This window comes from Sturnus vulgaris, chromosome 9 (genome assembly GCF_052056855.1).
Source record: "Sturnus vulgaris isolate bStuVul1 chromosome 9, bStuVul1.hap1, whole genome shotgun sequence".
NCBI lineage: Eukaryota > Metazoa > Chordata > Aves > Passeriformes > Sturnidae > Sturnus > Sturnus vulgaris.
In genome coordinates this window covers 744915-771236 of record NC_142251.1, presented here as the reverse complement: position 1 = coordinate 771236, position 26322 = coordinate 744915, and the positions used below count along the sequence as shown (strand labels likewise).

Genomic DNA, 26322 nt, shown 5'->3' with positions numbered 1-26322 from the left:
GTCTGCTTTGTGTCACAGGAACATCTGCCATGAAATGAAAAGCTGCTGTGCTTCCTCAGCCTCCTGCTGCCCTGGATTTCCCTTCTCCCGTTTCTGTGGGGAAAGGACAGATAACTCTGCCAGCAGGGAAACTCTGAATGAATTGTTCCATGATGTTCTTGGCACGTGGAATATCAGCCTGAGGCTGGCTCTGAGCTTGGCCCTGCCGGCTCCTGGTGTCTCTTTAGGGAGGCTGTGGGAGAATGCAGTGAGCTCCTCCACAATGATGATCACAGTTGGTCTCACATTGCCAGACATTCAGGGCCTGCTTGGCCAGTGCTCAGCACAGGGTGGCATCGTTGGGGTGTCTGTGCAGGGCCAGGGCTTGGACTGGGTGATCCCTGTGGGATCCAGCTCAGGATCTTCCATGATTCCCTCCCTGTGAGCAAGAGAGAATCCTTTGGGATCTTTCACTGTCTCCTGGTTCATGACTTCCCTGGAGCCACCCCTCTGCCCCTGCCCGGGGTTGGATTTCCCACATTCCATCTCTCTGTAGCCCACGGGGTGTGGTTTTCCCTGGATTTGATGTTGCAGCTTGGATTCAGATTCCCTGCACTTGCAGGGCAATTCCTTTTCCGTGCTGAGGCCCAGATCCCTCGTGGTGGCCTTTGTCCCTGGGAAACAAAGGAGCAGCACTAAGCCTTGAATCCAGCCCAGCTAAGCCCGAGGCAGGGCCTGGCTCCCGGCCCCAGCCTTGAGTGCTGGGGTCAGCCTGCTCCCTCCCAGCCTCCCATTGCCTGGATTTGAGCTTTCTCTGGCATTTCTCACTGTGTTTGATGAAGGGTTTGTGTTCTGCAGCCAACACTGAGCCACATTAGTCAGAAGAGTTCTTAGAAACTCCGGCTTTCACTTACAGGAAAGTTCTGTCACTGCACTCCTGTGTCCCCAGGGCAGGAACTCGGCACCCAGGAATGCCAGGCTCCCAATTGCCCCTCCAGGGCCACTCTGGGAGCTGTGGCCCTGCCCTCACTGTGCCATGGCCATGGGCACAGGGATGTGGGGGTGCTGCAGGGCTGGGAACCACAGCTCCCATCCCACAGATTTATGGACTGGGTTCACTCCAAGGCACAAACTCCAGATGCCCTTCAGTCCCAGCTCAGCTTCCCAACATCCCCATGAATCACTGGAATGAGCCTGAGCCCCATGAGTGCTCTGTAATTATTTTATCTGCTGCTGTGTGCAGTAGCTGACTGACAAAGGCAATTTTTATTCCTCCCTTTTATCATCTCCCTTTTATCATCTAATCACTAGGAAAATACTGATTTTCTCCTGTCTTGCTAAAGGATGTTTGGAAATGGAGTTGGAACTGGAGCAGGAGTAGACTTGAAATACAACTGTAACAGCAGAGAGAATTCCACTTCTTGCCTTGTAGGAAAGTCATTTAAACACTTGAGGCTGCAGCAGGACCATGCTGCTTACAGGAGAATGAGGACAGGGAATTGTTTAGGTTGGAAAAGCCCTCTGAGCCCATCGAGTCCAACCATTCCCAGCACTCCCCCATGTCCCCATGTGCCACATCCACACAGCTTTTAAATCCTCTGGGGGTAGGGACTCCTGTTCCAATGTCTGACCACCCTTTCCATGAAGAAACTTTCCCAATATTCAACCTAAACCTCCCTGGGACCATAAGATTCCCCAGACCAGAGCAGTTCTCCCTGTTACTGTATTTGCCAGCTCTGCCCCTGTGATCTCACTTGTTCCATGAGAAGGAGTTTGACACTGTGTTACATCCCTGGGGAGCAGGAGGCTGGATGCCATCACATCCAGCCTTACATTTTTAAATGACTTGAGAGAAGGAGTGAAACAATCAAGTCATCACTTTCTGCAGCCTTTACCCAAGGAGGTTTCCCTTGGATAATCAATAAATTGATCTAAACTTTTGCCTAGGTTCACAGCCTGGGTCAGAGGAAAAAAATCAATCCCACTTTTTGTCCTGGTAACATCCTGATGTAGTTAGAAAGGAAAACAGGGAGGGAGATGCTGTAATGAATATACCAGTGATGGAAAGGATTTTAATCTAAATTAAAACATCGAGTTTTTAATCTAATAAGAGAATATACATTGTTCTTATTCTAATTAGTAATTACAGAATTCTGACTTGTTCCCAGCAGGTGCTGCAGCTCCCACACCTGAGAGGAGTTACCAGGGCCAGCTCTGCTTAGAGCCTGCAAATCCTTTTGCAAAGACATAAAAGCAGGAGAGCCATCCCTCCCATATACTGGTTATTTACTGAGGAAGCCATTCTGAAGCCAGGTTTGTGTGTTTTTCTGCTTTGACTTTTTATTGCTATTTTTTTCCTGGTTCCAGCCACCCATTGCTCCACTCCCCCTGTAATGGTGTTGTGTTTTCTCCCTGCAGTAAGAGCTTGGCCATCCATAGGACAGAAACTGAGGTATTGGGTGACTTTATTGGCTGCAAGAGAAGTGTAAGAGGTGTGGCTGAAGTGCCTGAGCAACTGAGGTGAAATAAGGTGAAATAAAACATTTGTGGGGTATTACTGGCTCCCAGCTTACAGCACTACGAGGCCTGGGAAAGAGGAAACCCCCCCCAGTGAAGGCTGTGCTGGTGTGAGGTTGGTTTAGGATTTTGGGGGGGGGTGAAGGTGGTCTCTGGAGTGCTCCTCTCAGTAGGAAATGCCCAGGGTGAGGCAGGGGAGGTGAAAGAACACAATTGAGGGCAGTGAATGCCCTCAGCCGTGGGTGAGCTCCGTGCTGGGCTATGGGATCAGGGGGTGTCAACCTCACCTGCCTCTCCGGGTGGCAGCTGGGAAACTGCTCCCAATCCTGGGCTGCACCCAAAGGGTTGGGGTCACCTGGTGAAGGAGGGGGTTTCCCTGTTACAGTCTGTGATGTAACTGTTGGCTTTTGCTATTATGTATTTGCTTTGGCAAATTATTATAAATTGTAACCCCTTCTGTAGATGTAGTTCAAATTGTAATCGCTGTTGTGTACAGTGTAACTAAAATCATGCATGAAGCAAGGATATCTCGAGGTGTAAGTCTGCTTGCAAAAGATGTATCACAAGATCTGACCACTCTAGCAAAATGTATAACCAAGGTAGCACAGGCAGGGAACAAGAGTGGCATCAGAAGAGCACCCTGGGCTGCCTGACAGACCCTCAGAGATGTAGCTGTGGAATTCTGCAATGCTGTGCCAGCCTGAGGCAGAGTTGTGGTAAATGGACTCCCAGAAATGTGCAAAGTCACCCAACGCTGTTACTTTTGCTTTATTGATCTATCCCTTGTTGTCCCTTATTAAACTCCTAAAATTTTGAGGAGTGGGCTTCGTTTCTCACGCTCCCTCTCTGCTTGGCTCTTGTGAGACCCCGTTCTGCTTTCAAAGACAGGGGTCTGCCAAGGAAGGTGGGAACATTCCTAGAAAGGAAAGGTGACTCCTCCCTCCAAATCATTGTAACTGTGAAATTACAGGGCTTCCAGGTAAATATATGGGAAAGGGCATGACAGTTCTTTACTGGGGGATATATATACATATACACACATATATATACAGATAAACCAGAACAGACAACAAACAAAAAAACCCAAACCAAAACCAGCTGAAGTTTTCTGACACATCAAGCAATGTCCCCTTGGTGCAGCTGTGACCACAGCTGGCAGAAGGTGCTGCTGGCCCAGGTTCCCTCGCTGTTTCCAGGGCTCGGCATGGCAAAGAAATTCTGCCTCCTGTCCAGGTAGAACTTCCCAGGCATCAGTTCCTGGGAACTGTTTCTTTATTTAATTGTATTGTTTATTTATTTATATTGTTACTGTGAAAATTAAAGTTTAGGGTTTAAAATTTTTAAGAAGTTTAATAAGAGAGAAAACAAAGGACAAAATATCCAGCGCTGGAGTGTTTTTGGCAATTAGCCAAAGAATACCAGCGTTAACTTAAAATAATGTTCTGTGTATTGCTGGGGTACATGCATATTCATGAGTTTGTACATTATTCAAACATTCTTTTGGGCTTTTGACCTTGCAAGAACTCTTTTGTTTGGTTCTACATTCTGATTTATCTGCAGGACAGCCTGTAGAGTAAGTCAATATATTTTATTCCTTCTTGTGATTTCATCCTGTTGCTTCACACTCCCTGGTTAGAGGAGTTAAATTCTTCTCCAGTGCTCTGGGTTTTGTCACTGTTATCACTTGGAGAGGTCAGGGTACCAAGATATTTGTTTTATGTTATTCTCTTATTTACATGGAAGCATTTTAACACTTCATGTTTTGCTAAGGCCTATGATATAAAACATTCATCCCACTACTATTTCTATAAGCTATACGGTGCATACTTAACTGATAGATTATGTTATACTAACAAACAACTAAAAGGAGTTATAAATTGTACCATATCTAAATACTTATGATCAATAACAACATGCAAAAGCTAATACATAAATGTGAAAGCCAATATTATTATTATTATATAATTTTAAACATTACTTTGTATTACATGTATGTACACATTTATATAACATAACAAGTAATAGAATTTCTATTACTTATATAAGGAGAGGAACTAAGAAATCAGAGATAAGGAGAGGAATTTTCCTCAGTTTTTCAGATTTACTGGGAGCCCTCAGACACAAATCAGAGACCTTCACGATCCCAACAAGCACATCCTGATTTCCAGAGCCATCCAGAGCGAGCCCTGTCCCACGGGGAACGCCGTGCAGTGCAAGTTAATTAAGACCATGGCTAATTGCCTGCAAGCAGAGGGAGCTCTGACTCTTCTGACAGTGCTCAGCTCCCCGGGACCGGCCTGGTGCTCTGGGGCTGTCCCTGTTTGCCCCAAAACCCACCCGGGAATTCTCTGCCACGCTCCTTGGAGGAGTCACACCTGGCTGTAGGAAATGGAAATGTAGAAACTTCCACAGGTACTGAAGGGTTTGGTTTGCAGCCTTAGAAGAAGCTTGGATTGATGTAAAAATAAAAGTACACAGATATTAAGCAGAAAAGTTATAAACATATGTTTCTATAGTTGTAAGTAAGAATATGTCTTTAGTAAGCAAGAAACTGGAAGGGGTTTATGGTGTAGTAATGTCATCGTATAGGGTGAGCTAGGAGTTTAAATGTTATAATAGAAATATATGTCTATATGTGTAATAATAATTCATTGGGTAAAAGGATACACATTGCAGCAGATAGGTTAGAAAGACAAAATAAACTTCATAGTAACTGCCCATTGGACCAGAATGTTCTATATTGCCTTGGAATGAAGAAACTTGTGACTGCTTTTGAACTATGGCCGAATTCTTGCTTCTCTGAAATCTCATGGCCTTGAGGCTGATATGTATCAGAGTCATAAATTGCCTTTAGCATGATCGTGATCCCATCCCTTCATTAAAGAGATGATGATAATAAATGGTGCCCTGTGTGAGGATCGAAATCATGACTTTCAGATTATGAGACCGAAATGAACTTAAAGGACATACCTGGCTATAGAAACAACCCTAAAGGAAATACCTGACTGTTGCTGTTAGTTAAGTGTTGGATGGCTGCAATAGAAGACACAGCAACACAGTCTCCTCTCAAGGCAGGAAAGACAGAGAGACCAAGAGTTGATTATAACCCTTGCTTAAGTACACTCAATTGCTGCTCCAAGAACAGAATAGACCTCATTGCTTAGAGTGGGCAACGCCTTTTGTACAGGTATTTCCACTATAGAACAGAGATGTTTTCATTTCCTCATGTTTTCCTTGGGAAGAGAGTTCACAAAATGCACACTCTGTAAATAGTAGTAGGTGCTTTATTTTGTTCCTAGGAAAGCCTCTGTCCCAGGGTCAGCTCCTGGGAGAGCTCCGTGTTCTCACGAAGCCTTCTCATGGGCAACTCCACACCTGGCCACAGAAATGATCCTAAAGGAAATAACCTGGCCATAGAAATTATCCTAAAGGAAATAACCTGGCCATAGAAATGATCCTAAAGGAGGTACCTTGTCATAGAAACGATCCTAAAGGAAATTCCTGGCCAGAAGGAGGGACCTTCACCCCACACCTGCAGGAACCCCCCTTGTTACACACAGAACGCTGTCCCTCAAAAGGGACCAAATGCCATTGAGTGCCCAGTGGAAAATGCCATTTTTGGGTGCAAACTTCCAGCAGAAATGGGCCCCAAATCTGCATCTGAGCCCGTTTCCCCAGTGTGAGTGAAGCCAGCGTTGCCTCAAGGCCAAGCAGCTTCTGAAGGGCTGAGGCTCAGCCCCAATCCCTCCCCAGCACCCCAACCCCATGAACAGGACGGGACCCCACAAAAATGAATCCCAAAGTGGGAGCAGCCCCTGCCCAGCCCCGCTGCTGCACAGAGACACAAAAGTGGCTGGAAATGCTCTTGGCTCTTTTACAGCTTTACAGCTGCGGGCTGGAAAATAATTCACATTACTGTTATAAGGTGAAGAAGAGAGAACGTCACTCAAATGACAGAATGAAGGCTCGGGACCCCAAGGATCAGCTCATTCCAATCCTTCCATTCTCCGTGGGACCCAAACACCAAAATCCCTGCACAGTCACTGCAGCCGGGGATGGCCCAGAGTCCTCATTGCAAAACAGGTTCTTGCCTTTTGGTGCATGAAGTCAGCTCAGCCCCCGTCCAGAAAAAACCCCACCCTGGCATCACAGGGACAAAGAGCAGAAAGCCCGTGGAGAAAACTCCATCAGCTTTGGGATCAGAGCAGGCAGAAACTCTGACACCTGCCCTGGGTGATGCCACGTTTGAAGCACAAATTTGGCACTTTGACTGTACATGAACTGATGCAATCAGAATTAGGAAACACTTTGAGAGGGAAGGAAATCTTCCTGTTCCGAAGAATTTCTTGAACGTGCCACAGGTTGAATGAAGTAAATTTACCTCATCAGACTTATGAATTACGTAAATGTATCTCATCGGGCTTGTAACTATCAGCATGAAGAGGTCCAGACCACGCTGGATGGGGCTTGGAGCACCCTGGGATAGTGGAAGGTGTCCCTGCCTCTCTCTCTTAAATGAGATGCCAAGCCGTGCTCGTGTCTGCCAGTAATAATGTGAAGTTGAAATATAATCACACACCATATATGTGATAAATAACGCCAGACGAGGTCTCCAGTGACAAAGGTAAAGAATAAATTTGTGTGGAAGTAAGGATTTCCACGGAGGCTGTGAAACAGAACCAGAGAGATACTGTAAATATTGTCCTTTCCAGGTGATGACTTTAATTTCTCAGAGAAGCGATTTCGAAGTTTTCCCAAGGATCTCCTGGACCTGGAAGCCACGCATTTCCCATCCCTGAGGTGCCAGGACAATCTGCAGCACTCGGCTCTGGAGGGAGGGATGTGCTTGCCGAGGAGAGGATGAGGGAAGGATGGATTCTGGAATAGTCTAAAGGGACAGGTTGTTGCCATGTCAGGGCTCAGAGGAGAGCGCTGCCAGGAGCAGCAATTGGTGTCCCCTGTGCTCTGGGAGCCCGGCACTGGTGCCATGAGGGAGCAGGCTTGGCACTGCCCTCCTGAAGGTGACATTTGACTGATGGCATCCATCAGCCTGTCCGGGCAGCTGCAGGGAGGAGCCCGGCCTGGCACAGGCGAAACTGAAACGCAACAACAGAATTTCAGCAGGGCTTTCTGCTGGGGTTTCACCCCCTGTGCCCACAGAACTGCCAACACAGCAAACAGCACAGACATCAATCCTGCTCTGCACGCTCAGCTCGAGGCAGGTGAGTTCACCTGTCACAGGGCCAGGATTTTCATCAAGCTCGATGATCAATATGCACGGTTGAGTTTCATTGGTTACGTTATAAATATTGGAAACAAGATTTGTTCAAGTGGAAGCTGTGCCCATGCAGAGCAGGGAGGTGCCTGCAGGGATGTGCTGCACTGCTCTGCAGAGGTCAGAGCCAGGTGTCCCCAGTTCCTGTCCCTGCAGTGACCAGTCCAGCTGGGAGCAGAGGGGCCCTGCAGCTCCTGCCCCTGCAGCTGCTGCACGGCTGGGCAGGAGCAGCATTGGGAGCACAGCCCTGAGCCCGTTCTTTGCACGTCACCCTGCTCACACCCACCCGTCCTGGGCTCTGAGAGGTTCTGCTGCACGCATTTGTCTGGAAGATATTTTGTCTAATAAGATAAAGTGCTTGAGCCAGCTGATTTTGTCTGAGCAGAGAGATGCAACTCGTACATTGAAAATAATTCTTCAAGGTGTATTTTCTGGGAATTGCAGAGAACCAGACCTCGATTCAAAGGACAACATTTTCCTATGAGTGCCGATGAGGAAAATTTTCGATCCTATTTGAATGAGTTTCTTGGTCACTGCAAATTTCCCAGTCCAGAATTTGTTTTTCTGATGTCAATCATAATATCAGTGTCTTAATGTCAAGGGATGTCCTTTGTGTTGTAGTTTTCCATGAGAAATTCAGGGGACTTTTGGGAAGCACCAGGGTATTGAGTAGTTCTAGACTTGCTTTTTTCAGAGGGGCTGCAAAGAAGGACAACATCAACGTGGGTCATGTAAGAAGTGGCTGGGGCACAACCCAGACTTCGTTCATTAATGCCCTGACACACAACCTACATCAGGATTTAATTTCTGCAGGGGTCTGAGGTGTGAAAAAACGTCCTGTGGGAAGAAGAAAATGTTCCTTTGTGTGGCACAGAGTGACCTCCCGAGGACTGGAGCGGGTTCCGTGTCCTCCAGGACAGAGTCAAGGGAACAGCCAGAGCTCCCGGGGTGGCTCAGACAGCAGAAGTTACAAACTCCGAGGGAATAACCCAGAGTGACAAAGCCGAGCTCTGACTGCAATTGGCCACTCTGCGCTGGCACTGCCCGCTCGGAGCTCTCCAGGATCCCAGCACTCTGTGTTGCCCCCTTCTCACAGCCCATGCCCTGATCCCAGCTCCAGTCCTCGGCACAAATTAGCCCTCGCCCCTGATAATCTGTTCCAACCCTCAGACACCTTCCTGTGACAAAGAGGGTTTCTTAATTTCTGTAACTACCAGGTAATATTCCTTAACTGCTTGGCAGCAAATGACTCTCGTAATTAATTCATTACCTGAGTTGCTTAATTCCTTTAACTACATGGTAGTGAATCTATCTTCCATAATTCCTTTTGCTATCTGCGAATGATTCTGATTTCCTTAATTCCTTTCATTACATGCTAATGAAGCTGACTCCTCCCTACCACTCTTCTCCTTCTGTCCCGCAGATCTCCAGGGGAGATGCTCTCAATGCCTCACTCTTTCTGTATCCTCCGTTTCTCTCAGATTTCCAGCAACTTAATTCCAAAATTACCTCAGTTCCTAATGACCTAAATTCCAAAGTGCCAAGTCCTGCAATTGTGGCAGATACGTGGAGGGTTGGCAGCAATGAGCTTTTCTTTGCTCTCCAATGCCCTGCACCACTGAAATATTGATAAATACCTACACTGGGTATTCTCAGCAGGAACTCCTGCTCCAGGATTGCATTCGGTGGCCAATAATGTCTTAATTACCAAGAATGGCTCATGGCAAATTCGGGTGTTTAGAAGCCCTCTGGCAGTTTAAGGCCATTCCCTGTCGCTGCTGTTAGGGGTTAACCCTTGGAACGGCTGTAGGATCACACAGCAACATGGTCTGCTCTCAAGATAGAAAAGAGAGAGACAGAGACAAGTTTATTGTAACACACTCTCCTTAAGTGCAGTCACTCACTACTCCAAGAACAGAATACAGCTCATTACTTTAAGCAGGCAACACCTCTTGTACAGATGTTTTCATTATAGACAAGAGAGTTCACAAAATGCACACTCTGTAAATAGTAGTAGGTGCTTTATTTTGTTCCTAGGAAAGCCTCTGTCCCAGGGTCAGCTCCTGGGAGAGCTCCGTGTTCTCACGAAGCCTTCTCATGGGCAACTCCACACCTGGCCACAGAAATGATCCTAAAGGAAATAACCTGGCCACAGAAATGATCCTAAAGGAGGTACCTTGTCATAGAAACGATCCTAAAGGAAATTCCTGGCCAGAAGGAGGGACCTTCACCCCACACCTGCAGGAACCCCCCTTGTTACACACAGAACGCTGTCCCTCAAAAGGGACCAAATGCCATTGAGTGCCCAGTGGAAAATGCCATTTTTGGGTGCAAACTTCCAGCAGAAATGGGCCCCAAATCTGCATCTGAGCCCGTTTCCCCAGTGTGAGTGAAGCCAGCGTTGCCTCAAGGCCAAGCAGCTTCTGAAGGGCTGAGGCTCAGCCCCAATCCCTCCCCAGCACCCCAACCCCATGAACAGGACGGGACCCCACAAAAATGAATCCCAAAGTGGGAGCAGCCCCTGCCCAGCCCCGCTGCTGCACAGAGACACAAAAGTGGCTGGAAATGCTCTTGGCTCTTTTACAGCTTTACAGCTGCGGGCTGGAAAATAATTCACATTACTGTTATAAGGTGAAGAAGAGAGAACGTCACTCAAATGACAGAATGAAGGCTCGGGACCCCAAGGATCAGCTCATTCCAATCCTTCCATTCTCCGTGGGACCCAAACACCAAAATCCCTGCACAGTCACTGCAGCCGGGGATGGCCCAGAGTCCTCATTGCAAAACAGGTTCTTGCCTTTTGGTGCATGAAGTCAGCTCAGCCCCCGTCCAGAAAAAACCCCACCCTGGCATCACAGGGACAAAGAGCAGAAAGCCCGTGGAGAAAACTCCATCAGCTTTGGGATCAGAGCAGGCAGAAACTCTGACACCTGCCCTGGGTGATGCCACGTTTGAAGCACAAATTTGGCACTTTGACTGTACATGAACTGATGCAATCAGAATTAGGAAACACTTTGAGAGGGAAGGAAATCTTCCTGTTCCGAAGAATTTCTTGAACGTGCCACAGGTTGAATGAAGTAAATTTACCTCATCAGACTTATGAATTACGTAAATGTATCTCATCGGGCTTGTAACTATCAGCATGAAGAGGTCCAGACCACGCTGGATGGGGCTTGGAGCACCCTGGGATAGTGGAAGGTGTCCCTGCCTCTCTCTCTTAAATGAGATGCCAAGCCGTGCTCGTGTCTGCCAGTAATAATGTGAAGTTGAAATATAATCACACACCATATATGTGATAAATAACGCCAGACGAGGTCTCCAGTGACAAAGGTAAAGAATAAATTTGTGTGGAAGTAAGGATTTCCACGGAGGCTGTGAAACAGAACCAGAGAGATACTGTAAATATTGTCCTTTCCAGGTGATGACTTTAATTTCTCAGAGAAGCGATTTCGAAGTTTTCCCAAGGATCTCCTGGACCTGGAAGCCACGCATTTCCCATCCCTGAGGTGCCAGGACAATCTGCAGCACTCGGCTCTGGAGGGAGGGATGTGCTTGCCGAGGAGAGGATGAGGGAAGGATGGATTCTGGAATAGTCTAAAGGGACAGGTTGTTGCCATGTCAGGGCTCAGAGGAGAGCGCTGCCAGGAGCAGCAATTGGTGTCCCCTGTGCTCTGGGAGCCCGGCACTGGTGCCATGAGGGAGCAGGCTTGGCACTGCCCTCCTGAAGGTGACATTTGACTGATGGCATCCATCAGCCTGTCCGGGCAGCTGCAGGGAGGAGCCCGGCCTGGCACAGGCGAAACTGAAACGCAACAACAGAATTTCAGCAGGGCTTTCTGCTGGGGTTTCACCCCCTGTGCCCACGGAACTGCCAACACAGCAAACAGCACAGACATCAATCCTGCTCTGCACGCTCAGCTCGAGGCAGGTGAGTTCACCTGTCACAGGGCCAGGATTTTCATCAAGCTCGATGATCAATATGCACGGTTGAGTTTCATTGGTTACGTTATAAATATTGGAAACAAGATTTGTTCAAGTGGAAGCTGTGCCCATGCAGAGCAGGGAGGTGCCTGCAGGGATGTGCTGCACTGCTCTGCAGAGGTCAGAGCCAGGTGTCCCCAGTTCCTGTCCCTGCAGTGACCAGTCCAGCTGGGAGCAGAGGGGCCCTGCAGCTCCTGCCCCTGCAGCTGCTGCACGGCTGGGCAGGAGCAGCATTGGGAGCACAGCCCTGAGCCCGTTCTTTGCACGTCACCCTGCTCACACCCACCCGTCCTGGGCTCTGAGAGGTTCTGCTGCACGCATTTGTCTGGAAGATATTTTGTCTAATAAGATAAAGTGCTTGAGCCAGCTGATTTTGTCTGAGCAGAGAGATGCAACTCGTACATTGAAAATAATTCTTCAAGGTGTATTTTTATCCCTCTCCATCTCCCCACACAGATATCTGGATATCTCATTCCCAACCAACAGAAAACACATTTTAATGTGTTGCAATATCACAAATATCCGTGTAGTCAACCAGCCAGGCAACACTATCAACACAAAGGTAATTTTTTATACTCTGCACACAAAATTCATTTTCTCCATCTCACACTATATAAGAAAACAACAGAAATAGGAATTTCTACCTTCCAAAGCTGTGATTGTATTTTGCATTCTCTGAGTTCTCTGTTTTGGTCACCTTGACCACATTGCACACCCAGACCCTCAAACAGCTGACAAGGTTTTTCTATAACCTATAAAACATAACCTGGAACAGAGGTGATATTTTCTCAGTATATTTTTCTATAATATGTTTCTGGTAAAATCCACGCAGATTTATTGTATGTATTCTTTTTATATATAAAAGAAATGTGAAATATTGCACTATTTTTAACCTCCACATGTTGGGATGACCACTAAGGACCCAACTTGGTTCCACAGGTACTTCTTGCTCCTCTCAGGATCCCTGAGGTCGGAAAGACCCTTCCAGACCATTGAGTCCAAATCCTCTGGTGCCACTGCTGGGCCCCTTGAGCAGAGCCTGGGCCCTGCCCTGACCCAGGGATACACAGACAGGGACACACAGGGACACTCAGGGGCAGCCAAGGACAGACAGACAGGGACACCCAGAGACACCCAGGGACACCCAGGGACACCCAGGGCTGAGGCCCCTCTCAGCTGGGGCTCCTCTCCAGGCTGAGCAGCCCCAGCTCCCTCAGCCTTTCCTGGGCACAGGGATGCTCCAGGCCTTGCTCAGCTCCAGGAGCTCCTGTCCCTGCTGTGCTGAGGATCCAGAGCTGGGCACAGAACTCCAGAGGTGCCTCCAGGGCTGGCCACAGGGCAGGACCACTCCTTGACCTGCTGGGAATGCTCTGCCTGAGGCAGCCCAGGATCCCACTGGATATTGCTGGGCAGGGACAGCTCGTTGTCCCTCAGGATCCCACTGGACACCGCTGGGCAGGGACAGTTCCTTGTCCCCCAGCATCCCCAGGTCCTTCCCCTGGAGCTACTCCAGCAGGTTCCCCCCAGCCTGTGCCGTGCTGGGGTTATTCACAGGTGCTGAGGCATTCCAGGCAGCGCTTCCGGGCAGCCAGCACACTGCTCCCCTTTGGATCAGCCGTGTGCTGCGGGATCATTCCCGGTTATTCCCGGTTATTCCCGGGAAAGGCGCCCCCGGATCCAGGCAAGGCGCCCCGGGAGCGGCCCCACAGCGCGCGGCGCGCGGGCGCCCCCCAGCGGGCGGGCGCTGCCTGTGCAGGGCAGGCCCCGCCCCACCGGCAGCCAATGGGAGGGCGCGGGGGTCCCGCCCCGCCGGCGCCGCAGCCAATGGGAAGGTGCGAAGGCCCCGCCCCGCCGAGCGCGCGGTGTCGCTAAATGCGGCCCGGGCTGAGGGCTCGGCACGGAGCTGCGACCATGGCAGGCATGGACAGCACGTCTGGCTTTCTGCCTCCCTTCAAGCACTTCGCCACCAACGCCATCCACTTCGGGCAAGAGCCCGAGCAGTGGTGCTCCGACGCCGTGGTGCCGCCCATCACGCTCTCCACAATGTTCAAGCAGGAGGAACCCGGGAAGGACCAGGTGAGTGCGGCCGCCACGGGGACAGCGAGCCCCGCTCCGGGCTTGGGCACATCCGGCGTGTCCCGGTCGGGGCTCCGGGAAGGGCAGGGAGCTCCCGCTGCGGGTGTTTCCCCACGTGGCAGCTCCTGGGTGAACCGGGCATCCCGTTCCGCTGGGAGCGGGGCTCTGGCCCAGGGAGGCGCTGGAATCTCCTCACTGCGGACATTCCAGAGCCGCCTGCCCGCGATCCCCTGCCCTGTGCTCCGGGATGGGCCCGGAGGAGCCGCTGGGGTCTCTGGCCCAGCCTGGGGTTCTGTGTTCCCGCAGCGGGAAGAGATCGGCAGAGGTTTATCCCAATCTTTCCCAGTGCTCTCTCTGATGTTTGTCCTATTCCCATCCCAGCGTTATGAATACACCCGCTTTGGGAATCCGAACCGGCACGTCCTGGAACAGGTTGTGGCCTCCCTCGATGGAGCCAAATACTGTGAGTACCTCAGGGATGGGACACTGGGGCTTGGAGCAGCCTGGGACAGAGGGAGGTGTCTGGAGGTGCCTGGGACACTGGGTGGGCTTTGGGGTTCCTCCATCCCAAACCATTCCACGGTTCTGTGACCATGGCTCTGGCTGGTTCTGTGCTGTGCACATCAAGCTCCTGCTGTCACTGGCTCCACGTTCCCAGTGAGGCAGTGACAGAACAGGTTCTTTGCAGAGGCAAAGCAAGGAGGACCAAGGCAAGTCTGACTTGCGTCACATCAAACACTGACTCCTTTCTCTTCCAGGCTTGGCTTATTCCTCTGGAGTGGGAGCAATTCTAAACATCTGTCACCTGCTGAAGACAGGAGACACAATTATCTGCATGGATGAGGTCTATGAAGGTGAGTACAGCACCGTGTGGCTTCAGTCTTCATTGTGCAAGGGATCAAACCTGTCTGATGTCAGGAACTCTGAATTTCCCATGTAGGACCTCCCTGTTCTTTGAAGCCCGTTTTTCTCCATCCCCTCTTCCAAAGAGGCCCCAGTGGCAGAGTGCACCCAGCTGTGCCACAGTCCCTCAGCAGGGTGAGCTCAGTCCCATTTCCCATTCCAAGGAACATTCCCCTGCCCATTAAAGCCTCAGCCTGGGCTGGGTTCTGCAGGGAGGAATTTCATTGTTTCTCCTCTGGGCTGGTTTGTTATAAAGAAAGGGTTTCTCACAAAAGAACCACCCAAACATCTCTCAGATGTTTCCTTCAGCTCACAGAATCCACCTCCATGTTCCATCCCTTCCTGCTCCATGGAAAACTCAGTCCCTGGGGATAACCTTGGCCAAAGGACCCAATCAATATTTTTTAATCCAGGCAATATTTCCTGGCAGTGAGTGCTGCACATCCACTGATCATCTGTTGCTGCTGGATTCTTTTAATCTTCCCAGGGAGAGGCTTCAAAGACAGGAAGGAATCATTTTTAATGGAATGATGGGAAACAGTAGCTGGAGTCTTCCCTTTGATGATTCTTCTCTGTTTAATTTCCTAATTATAAAACCCCACACTGGTTTCAAGTACTTCATAAACCACTCTGATCCCCTATTCCCATTATTACTCTTTCATGATCATTAAATCCACAACACTCTTGAAACTTTGTAAATAAAGAAAATATAAATGTGCCATTTATGGTGTGCAGCATAAAGCTGTGCCCTCCTGACTGGGGCTGGATGATGCAAGAGGCTGGAGAGCAGGGAATGCAAGTTAAGGAAGTTGTTACATTTTGGGATTTTTTTGGTTGGTTTTTTTTAGGCACAAGAGAATTATTTGATGAAATAAAAGAAGAGTATAATTTAAAAGTGGTTTATGTTGACTGCAGAGACATAAAAAAGCTGGAAGATGCAATTAAACATGAGACCAAGACCAAGGTAAGGGAGAGAGAAGGGATTTTCAAGGGATGTTCAATTGTTTTATCCTTGTTCCTCTTGAGTTTGGGGGATGTTGAGCTGAGGGGGGGCAGCTTGGGGCACAGCTGGATCCACCAAATCCCACTGTGCTGCCTCATGGAAAACATCCTGAGAAAGGCAAAAACCCCTGGGGAGAGAGGGGAGGGAAAAGGGAAAAGGTGAGGAAGAGCAGAGAGAACGCTGAGCTCTGGGTGGGTGGCACTGGGTGGGTGATCCCTGCTCCAGGGGAGGGAACTCAGCTGGGAGAGCCTCTGGGAAAAGGCTCTGGCCTGGCTGTGTCCTTCTGCAGCTGGGGTGCACTGGGATGTACTCGAGTATACTGGGATGCACTGGGATGCTCTGGGATGTACTGGGATGCTCTGGGGTACACTGGGATGCTCTGGGGTACACTGGGGTGCTCTGGGATGTACTGGGATGCTCTGGGGTACACTGGGATGCTCTGGGGTACACTGGGATGTACTGGGATGCTCTGGGATCCTCTGGGGTACACTGGGATGCACTGGGGTGCTCTGGGATCCTCTGGGGTACACTGGGATGCTCTGGGATACTCTGGGATTCACAAGCCCAGCTGAAGGGAAACCTCCCTGAGCCTGGAGGAGCCGAAGCCTCCCCTGGCTCTGGCAGGGCCACTGCCCGTCCCCACTGCACAAACCCCACAGGGATCTGACCCCACTGAGCACCCAGAGCCCCTGGGACTCACCCAGCACTGGGAACTCTCTGACCTGGAGTTTTTTTGGGGTTTGTGCAGCTGCTTTGGCTCGAGAGCCCCACAAACCCTGTGCTGACAGTGATCGACATCAAAGCCTGTGCAGATGTGGCACATGGGATGCAAAAGGATGTGCTGGTGGCAGTGGACAACAGCTTCATGTCTCCATATTTCCAGGTGTGTGGAAAAAGGACAGGACTGTCACCTGTCCCAGTGGAGCTGGAGATCCATTTTGGAAAGGGAAGCACAACCAAGGAATTGCAGTTCTGGGCTCTGTGTTGCTTTGTTCCATTTTAACAGTGATGCTCCTCAGAACATCTTGATTTCCTGTGCAAAGTGCCTTAATTAGTGATTGATTAAAAATCTGGCACGGTTCATCACCTCTTGCCCATCCACCTCCTGGTTGGTGTCACTTCAGGAGGCTCCTGGGCAGAGAGCTGGGGGTGAGGGGAGAGAGAGCTGCAAAGGAACCTCCTTTGCTCATGTTCTCAGCTCCTCCAGGGCAGGGTCTCCAACACCTGGGAAACAAAGCAATTCTTCTGCTTTGCAGTCTGAGTCCTTCCTTTCCCAGGGAAATGCACTTTACAGGGTAAATGTCATTCTTTGTCCCTCAGCTGAGCAGTAGAGCTGGTTTTTCACAGCTGTGCACTGGATATTGGATGTGCTCAATCTCTTCTCTCCCTGGAGCCTCTGGGAGTTGGGGCAGTGCTTTTAAATCACATTTTCTTGTGCTTACCTTGAATTCAGAGTGCCTCCCTGTCCTGCTGCTTTCAGCACATGTTCTATTGTCATCCTCGGGTTTTTGTGTTTGTTTCTCCACTGATTTTTCCTGTGTAAGCTCACAGCCCTTTGGAACAGCTGGGAATGAACCTGAGTGCACCCAAACTTGAATTATGATGTGATTTTCCTTTTGTTTCAGCGTCCTTTGTCCCTGGGGGCTGATATTTCTATGTCTTCTGGAACCAAATACATCAATGGTGAGTATGAGAGCTCAGCACATCCTTAGGGCAGGGTTAGGTGGGAAAATGGGGAGGAATTCCTGGCTGGGAGGGTGGGGAGGCCCCTGGATCCCTGGCAGTGTCCAAGGCCAGGCTGGACATTGGGGTTTGGAGCAGCCTGGGATGGTGGGAGGTGTCCCTGGGGGTTTGTGGCAGGACCCTGGAGCAGCTGATGCCATTCTTGTCCCCTGTCATTTGTAGGGCACAGTGATGTTCTCATAGGCCTGGTCTCTGTAAACAGCCAAAAACTTTATGAGAAGCTCAAATGCCTGCAGATCCGTAAGTCCAGACTGGGAATTCCTGACAGGAATCCTGTTCACATCCACAGCTCCTGGTGGGGAGGGTGTGCATGCACACAGCTGGGAAATCTGCCTGGGAATAGAAATTAACAGAACTGGATAAACTCAATTAGAAAATGCCAATAAAATGAGAGACATTGATCTCCACTTCCCAAGCACTTCAGGAGAGCTCTGGGGCACATCCTGAAACCACTGAGGTGCCCACCTGCAGTTAGGGGGGTTTGGAGCTCACTCACCCATCAGGGATGTGCCCAGTGCAGAATTTTCTTATCTCTGTTGATTCCAGCAATTTTCCAGGAATAAATTCCTGTCCAGGGTTCTGCCCTCTGCCTGCAGCAGTGAAGGTGCACCGTGTCCAATAAATGTAATCCTTGAGGCCTGAGCCTGTTAATTGGGCTCATTAATTGGCTCCCCAATGTGGGAGATGAGGAGCAGAGATTGTCTGGGGTGTCTTCCCACTCGTTCCAACCTCAGAAATGCTGGAGATGAGAGCAGGTTTGGCTTTGCTGAATGCAAAACACCAACGTTTCTGTGGAATTCTGTGGGATTTTGTGGAATTCTGTTCCCATTCCCATAGGCCTGGGAGCTGTCCCCTCCCCCTTTGACTGTTACATGTGCAACCGGGGGCTCAAGACTCTGCACATCCGGATGAAGCTGCACTTCCACAACGGCCTGGCCGTGGCCGAGTTCCTAAAAAACCATCCAGAATGGGTAGAGGAGGTCCTTTACCCAGGTGGGTGGGCAGGACTGGGGAGCATCCCCTGGGAGGGGTCTGGTTTGGGAACATCCCAGGGGAGGGGGTTGGGAACATCCCAGGGGAGGGATTTGGGAGCTGTGGTGCCCCGTGACTGGGGCTGGGTCACTCAGGTGAGGCTGAGCTGCCCCAGCTCTGCACTGGAATTCACTGGGAATTCTCCCAACTCTCCCCATTCCAGGGTTGCCTTGTCACCCTCAATATGAGGTGACAAAGAAGCAGTGCACAGGCGTTTCTGGGATGGTCAGCTTCTACATCAAAGGGAACAAAGACAATGCCTTTGCCTTCCTCAAGAACTTGAAGGTAAAATAAAGGCAATGAAATCGCCCTCAGAGGGAGCTGAAACTGCCCCGCTGAGGGGAGGGTGGAAGTTGCTTTTCTTGCCACTTTCCATGCATCCATAATCCACCTTTCTCCCATAGGTGTTCACCCTGGGTTTCAGTCTGGGTGGATTCGAGAGCCTGGCAGAGCATCCGTGAGTTCATCCTTCCATCCTCAGAGCCTCAAAAAGCTGCAGAGCACCACAAAATTCCCACAATTTCCCAGCCCCCAAATCTGTTTTAGCAAAACTCGGGGACTGTTGTGCAGCACAAAGCCAGGGGAGATTCCAGAGGGAGGGAATGCTGTGAGAGTGCAGACATGGAGGAGTTTTGCCCGGAGGGCTGAGGCACAGTTGGTGTCCATGAAGACAATCCCAGGAGCTGCTGGGTGCTGGGATAAGGAGCAGCTGAGATTGGGGAATGCTCTGCTCCCTGCTCACACAGGGGGGCACGGTCACTGTGAGCACCCAGCTGCCTCTGCCTCCCTGGCAGCCCCTCCTGGGGGCGTTTGAAACTGCTCCAAAGACGATTTGCATGGAATTGCATTCTTTTACTCCAAGCCAATTTGCTTTTTGAAAAGGTACGTGGAAATTAGTGACTACATTTGAATGCTAAATCATTTCACTTACTGATTTCACAGCAGATCTTGAACCCCTCCAGCAGCTGAAAGGAGCTGGTGCCAGTGACTGAGCACATGGGGAAATCCCTTCTTGCCTGTGTCCTCTGTAGCTGGGGAGAATAAACCCTCCAGAGTCATCTGGGACAGTTGGAGAAGGGATCTGAGAAACCAGGAGTGAAACCAGGAGATTTTATACTGGGGGTTGCACATTGCCCACAGGCAGAGCCTCCAGCCCCTCTGTAGAATAAAAAAGGAATAACTCTGGAAGGAAGAGGAATGGGATTTTCTCCTTTTTCACATCCAGATTTTTCAGTATCCATTTCTTCTTAATCATTTGTGTTTTGGAAACACAACCTGGGGATGCAATTCCCTGACTTGCAGCATTCCCATCATTTGCAGGAGCTGCTGCCAGGAGCTCTTTGCAGCTGTGGGGTCACACGAGTGGCACAGAGGAGGTGTCAGATCCTGCTGCCATTGCAGGGGTGCTGCCAGGGAGCCAGCTGGGCAGGTTTTACCAATAAAAGTCCCAAATTCTTGGGATAAAGATGTTTTTTTGTCCCTGCAGGGCCACCATGAGCCATGCCAAGATGGACCCTAATATCAAGAAACGTCTGGGAATCACTGACACCTTGATCCGTCTCTCAGTGGGGCTGGAGGATGAGGAGGATTTGCTGGCAGACCTGGATCAGGCCCTGAGGGCTGCGGTGAGTGGGGTGTTCCCCTCCAAAAATATCCTTTTATAATAATAATAATAACCCAGCCTTTCCATGGGCTGAGCCTGCAGCTCCTCCCAGATGGACCCTGGGCTGTGGATTTAAAGTTTCCCCGTTTGCAGCCTTGGCTCAGGCACAGCTCCCATGGATTCAGGAGCAGTTGGGATGTGCCAGGCACAGCTCCATGTGGATTCAGGAGCAGTTGGGATCTCCCTGGGGTTGCAGTGATGGGAATTCCCTGCTCAGGTCACACAGGGCTCAGGGTGGGCTCCACGTTTGTCAGGGCAGGTTTCAATCAGGGTTGGAAAGGTTTGTTCCTGTATTTTCTCTTCTTTTGTGTGTGTGGGGTTGTTTATTATTTTGGGGGCAATGATGAGGCTTTTTACAAGCAGGGAAAATTTTCATCAGTAACTCCAAGTATTTCTCTTTGCCGACATGAAGACAAAGTCTAATGCTAAAATGTGACTTGAATTTATGAAAAGGAAAATAAAAATGTCTGGTTGATAGAGGGGCAGAGCACAATGATCCCTCCCTTTCCCTCCTGCAGTTTGAATAAACCTTGAGGGTCAAAAAGGAACTCGGAACTGGACATGGCTGTGGACAAGGACATGGAAAACCAAACCACTCTTGCTTTGCCCTTGCTTTGCCAGCAGAGCTCAGTGTTTCTCCTGCTGCTGCAGGGTTTGGGGCACAGGAACTCCTTTACTACTCTCAGGTCTTCTCACTCATCACTTACTACTCTCATCTCTTCTCACCCATCAGCTCAGCTCAAAAACTTGATTGACCTCAGATTTATTTTAATTACGTTGGAGATTTGCTTGGAAGCTTTTTCTTCTCTTGATGCTTTATGCAACATTGAAGATGAAGTGATATCCAACACCTGGCAAATAATAACTTTCTAAAGAGGAATCTTTGTCATTTGAAAAAAGCATGTGCTGTGGGAATTATTGGAATAATTTTAATTAAAACTCTTTTCTTTTCCTTGCTTATATTCCCATTTGCACGTGCTGCTTGTGTTCAGAATCAGGGGCTGGAGTGAGCCTGGAGCTGTTGGAATTTTCCTGTGGGGAGGCAGGAGGGAATGTAGCTGAGGGGAGGGAATGGAGTTGAGGCAGGACAATTCTGTATTGGCCACACTCAGAATAAGCTCCATTGCACAGAGGGATTCAATCCTGACAAAACCAAACTGAAGGTGTTCCCACCCCACCCTCCTCATTCCACACAATCCCAGACTGCTTTGGCTTGGAATGCACCTCAAACCCCCCCAGTGCCAGCCCTGCCATGGCAGGGACACCTCCCACTGTCCCAGGGTGTCCCAGCCTGGCCTTGGGCACTGCCAGGGCTCCGGGGGCTGCTCTGGGCACCCTGTGCCAGCCCTGCCCAAAATCCCTGCCCTGTGTCCATGTGAAGCCATTCCCCATTTTCCCTTGTCCCTCCAGAGGGTTCCTGGTTGCACCAGCTCAGCTCCAGATGATTTTCCAGCAAGCCCAGCCCGTGCTGTGCCCTGGAGCTGCCCGTGGGGAGCAGCAGGGTCTGCTTTGTGTCACAGGAACATCTGCCATGAAATGAAAAGCTGCTGTGCTTCCTCAGCCTCCTGCTGCCCTGGATTTCCCTTCTCCCGTTTCTGTGGGGAAAGGACAGATAACTCTGCCAGCAGGGAAACTCTGAATGAATTGTTCCATGATGTTCTTGGCACGTGGAATATCAGCCTGAGGCTGGCTCTGAGCTTGGCCCTGCCGGCTCCTGGTGTCTCTTTAGGGAGGCTGTGGGAGAATGCAGTGAGCTCCTCCACAATGATGATCACAGTTGGTCTCACATTGCCAGACATTCAGGGCCTGCTTGGCCAGTGCTCAGCACAGGGTGGCATCGTTGGGGTGTCTGTGCAGGGCCAGGGCTTGGACTGGGTGATCCCTGTGGGATCCAGCTCAGGATCTTCCATGATTCCCTCCCTGTGAGCAAGAGAGAATCCTTTGGGATCTTTCACTGTCTCCTGGTTCATGACTTCCCTGGAGCCACCCCTCTGCCCCTGCCCTGGGTTGGATTTCCCACATTCCATCTCTCTGTAGCCCACGGGGTGTGGTTTTCCCTGGATTTGATGTTGCAGCTTGGATTCAGATTCCCTGCACTTGCAGGGCAATTCCTTTTCCGTGCTGAGGCCCAGATCCCTCGTGGTGGCCTTTGTCCCTGGGAAACAAAGGAGCAGCACTAAGCCTTGAATCCAGCCCAGCTAAGCCCGAGGCAGGGCCTGGCTCCCGGCCCCAGCCTTGAGTGCTGGGGTCAGCCTGCTCCCTCCCAGCCTCCCATTGCCTGGATTTGAGCTTTCTCTGGCATTTCTCACTGTGTTTGATGAAGGGTTTGTGTTCTGCAGCCAACACTGAGCCACATTAGTCAGAAGAGTTCTTAGAAACTCCGGCTTTCACTTACAGGAAAGTTCTGTCACTGCACTCCTGTGTCCCCAGGGCAGGAACTCGGCACCCAGGAATGCCAGGCTCCCAATTGCCCCTCCAGGGCCACTCTGGGAGCTGTGGCCCTGCCCTCACTGTGCCATGGCCATGGGCACAGGGATGTGGGGGTGCTGCAGGGCTGGGAACCACAGCTCCCATCCCACAGATTTATGGACTGGGTTCACTCCAAGGCACAAACTCCAGATGCCCTTCAGTCCCAGCTCAGCTTCCCAACATCCCCATGAATCACTGGAATGAGCCTGAGCCCCATGAGTGCTCTGTAATTATTTTATCTGCTGCTGTGTGCAGTAGCTGACTGACAAAGGCAATTTTTATTCCTCCCTTTTATCATCTCCCTTTTATCATCTAATCACTAGGAAAATATTGATTGTCTCCTGTCTTGCTAAAGGATGTTTGGAAATGGAGTTGGGGCTGTGGTTCCCACCCTGGCAGCCTGACAGAACCATGGAATATCCAGGGCTGGAGGGACCCCCAGGATCCCCCAGTCCAGCTGCTGGCCCTGCACAGTCACCCCAACACTCCCACCCTGTGTCCCACCAGCTGGGTCCTGGAATGCTGGAGCAGGGCAGCAATTGGAAGTTGTTTCCTCCCAGGTTTTCAGCCCTCATTTCTAACTCCTTAAACACCACGGAAAATTCATTTTCCTTCTCTTGCAAGCCCCGTTTTTCACACACATCCCACCCTGATGGATCTTTATCCAGGGCAGCTGCAGGGCTTGGGAAGGAGAGTTTAACCCTTAGGGTGAGTTTTTTTCCAGTGTTTCCCTGTCTGCCTGCATTTCCAAGCTGCCTGTTGGGTTCTCACCAGCACATTGCTGACATTGTTACTGCTGACTTTTAATGCCTCGTGTGTTTCACAACAGCAATGGGAGATGTGCGAGGAGAATTCCATTTCAGTTGGGAATATTTCCCAAGGGAGCATGTCACAAAGGCTCTGAGAATGAAGGAATTATATTTAGATGTTGTTAATCATTTATAATCATTTATCTCTTCTCCTCTTGCAGGCTTCCATGAGGACAGATGAACGTAAAAGGAATTCTCTCTCTTGGACACACAGGGAAGAGCAGAACCAGAGCCATTCCAGCCACAAGCCATGTGCTCTGTTCCCAGGCTCTGTGTCAAACCCATGGGCTGCTTTTGGGGAGGGATTTCATCCAAGCAGCCAGCTCTCAACTCATTTCTGCAGCATCTTGGATCAGGAAATGGGAAGTTGGGATTCAGAATTTCGGGATTGCACAACAAGCACTTGTCTGAAGAGGGGGGTGCCCCAGGCTGTCACATGGAGCTGCTCCTGCTCGTTCCCAGCTATTTGGCTCCTCGGGTTTCTGTGGTTGCTTTTGGGATGTGCTGTGCTGTCCCTGGGCTCAGGATGTGTTTCCCTTGGGGCCGTGTCCTGCCTGTGCTGGGGGAGAGCTCCCCTTGTCCTTCCCCCCTTCCCTGAGGGGACAGCAATAACAAGGGACCTCAAATCCCACCCGGTGCCACCCCTGCCATGGCAGGGACACCTGCCACTGCCCCGGGCTGCTCCCAGCCCCAGTGTCCAACCTGGCCTTGGACATTTCCAGGCATCCAGGGGCAGCCACAGCTCCCCCAGCCTCTGCTCCCAGAAATGTCTGAACTTGGAGGACTGTGCTGCTCTCCTCCTTTTCCAAAGGTTTCTTTTGGACTCACTTGGGTTCCTAACACCAAATCTCACATGAGGCACAGGCAGCAATTGCCAGGAGCTTCAGCTGGAGCCGTGCCTTTGCCAGCAGCCACAGCTCTGCATTCCCGGCATGGATTCTCTGGAAGCTCTTCCAGGAGCTCTGGCAGGAGCTGAGGAGAGCTCAGAGCCCTCCTCCCACCTCCAGCCCCTGATGGAGCAAAGCAGAAGGTGAAGGACCACGGAGCACTGGTGGGGCTCAGCTCCACCTCAGCATTGCTCAGGAGAAAAGGGGAATCTGCAAAAGGAGTTTTGCTGGCCCAGGCTCTGGGCTGGGCTGGAGGGGAGCTCCAGGACTCCTGGCAGGAGGAGCCACGGTGGGTTTTGGATTTGGGGTGGGAGGATCACGAGCAGGAGTGGATGGAGCCCAGGCTGGGCACTGCCATCCTGCAGGAACAGCCTGTCCCTGTCCCAGCTTGCCCGGAAGGCCTAAAATGCTCAGAGACACTTTGCAGCTGGCAAAACTCTGATCATTTCTGATCCTAAACCCTGAATGAAGTTCCTTTCTTCTGTTGTGTCTGAAACCCATCCTGCATCTGCCTGTGACTTACTCCTTTTCCCTTGGAAACAAATTCCTTTCCAGCTTGGCCACGGGGCTCAGGAGAATTAATGGAAACTCCCCTGAGACTCCAAGAAACAAATGCCTGCATTTACAGCAAAGGTTCAACTCAATTGACTCCATATTAAATCCATTCCTCTAAGAAAAATCCAAACAAAAGCACTGGGCTCCGAGGGGGTGTGGGGAGGGCAGGAGCCGATCCCACCACTCCCTGATTTTCTGTGGGTGGCTGGAGCTGTTCCATTCCTGGGCACTCTGTTCAGTGGCAGATAATGGCACCAGCTCTGCCCTCTCAGGGGTTCGAGCACCCTGAGCTGAGTTTTCTCACCTTGTTCCTCTCTGGCACCGAATTTCCCCCTCAGGGAAGGCATCGACTCCATCTCCTGCAATCCCAGCTCCTGCAGTTCCCTGTGCTGCCTTCCCTGGCTGCTGCGGAGCCTTTCTGCCTCTGAGGCTCCGAGCAGAGCCCTTCATTTGATGAGTGGGAGCTGCTGAAGCTGGGGCTGGGTTTGCCCTTCCAGGGCTGCTGCCAGAGCTGAGTGTGGGCTGGGAGTGAGGGACCTTTTCCAGCCGAGAATCCCAGGGTGCAGCCTGTGCCTGTTCCTGTTTTCCTGATGGTTTTTCCTTCCAGCAGCAGCAGTTCCTGAAGAGACCCCAGCCCCAGGGCCACCATCCTGCTGCTGACAGGCAGAGTCACCTCCCTTTGCTGGCACTGCACTCGTCCTGGCTCTGCAGGAGAGGTGGCTCTGGCTGCTGAGGGATGAGGGACAGTGATGGATAATGATGGATGATGATGGATGATGAATAATGCTGGACAATGCTGGATGATGGACAATGATGATAGACAGTGATGATGGACCATGATGGATGATGGACAATGATAATGGACAATGATGATGGACAGTGATGGAAATGATGGATGATGGACAATGATGATGGACAGTGATGATGGATTAATCTCTAGATTTCCCTCTGAGCAGTGCTCACTGTACCCCCAACAGCACAGTCAAGGAGCTGTTAAATATGAATATGTAGAGTATTGGTTCTTTATTAAATGCCCATTTTGGGAAGCTCTGCTCCGTGGATGGGTGAGCAGCTCTTCCCCTGTGCCAGGAGAGTGAATTCTCCATGGGCAGATGGAACAAGAGGGGATGGTTTTGAACTGAAGAGGAGAAATTGAGATGGGATTTTTGGCAGGAATTGTTCCCTGGCAGGGTGGCACAGGGTGCCCAGAGCAGCCCCTGGATCCCTGGCAGTGCCCAAGGCCAGGTTGGACACTGGGACATTGGGAGGTGTCCCTGCCATGGCAGGATGGCACTGGGGGGGATTTAAGCTCCATCTCAACCCATTCCATGACTCCTCTGAGGTGCCCTGATGCTCCTCTGAACTCCCAAGGAATTTCCTGCCCACAAACCAGCAGGAAAATTCCCTTTCCATCCAATCCCACAGGAGCC

The 26322-nt window shown here is 50.6% G+C and overlaps 1 protein-coding gene across 2 annotated transcripts; it reads left to right on the top strand.

Annotated features, from left to right (window-relative positions):
- Positions 1-13663: 13663 nt before the first annotated feature.
- On the top strand, positions 13664-25900 carry LOC148222754 (cystathionine gamma-lyase-like). 2 transcript variants are annotated; one of them, XM_088169571.1, is made up of 12 exons: positions 13664-13828; positions 14210-14291; positions 14587-14682; positions 15580-15695; positions 16483-16617; positions 17360-17417; positions 17640-17717; positions 18315-18470; positions 18673-18794; positions 18914-18966; positions 19996-20134; positions 20691-21134. In XM_088169571.1, the coding sequence occupies exons 1-12, from the start codon at positions 13664-13666 to the stop codon at positions 20697-20699; spliced, it is 1209 nt and encodes a 402-aa protein (XP_088025697.1). In that variant the 3' UTR covers positions 20700-21134. The 2 variants fall into 2 exon arrangements, with proteins under 2 accessions (XP_088025697.1, XP_088025696.1); XM_088169570.1 differs by lacking the exons at positions 13664-13828; positions 14210-14291; positions 14587-14682; ... (3 more) ...; positions 17640-17717; positions 20691-21134 and adding an exon at positions 23612-25900 and having other exon boundaries at positions 18000-18470.
- The last annotated feature ends 422 nt before the right edge of the window (positions 25901-26322 follow it).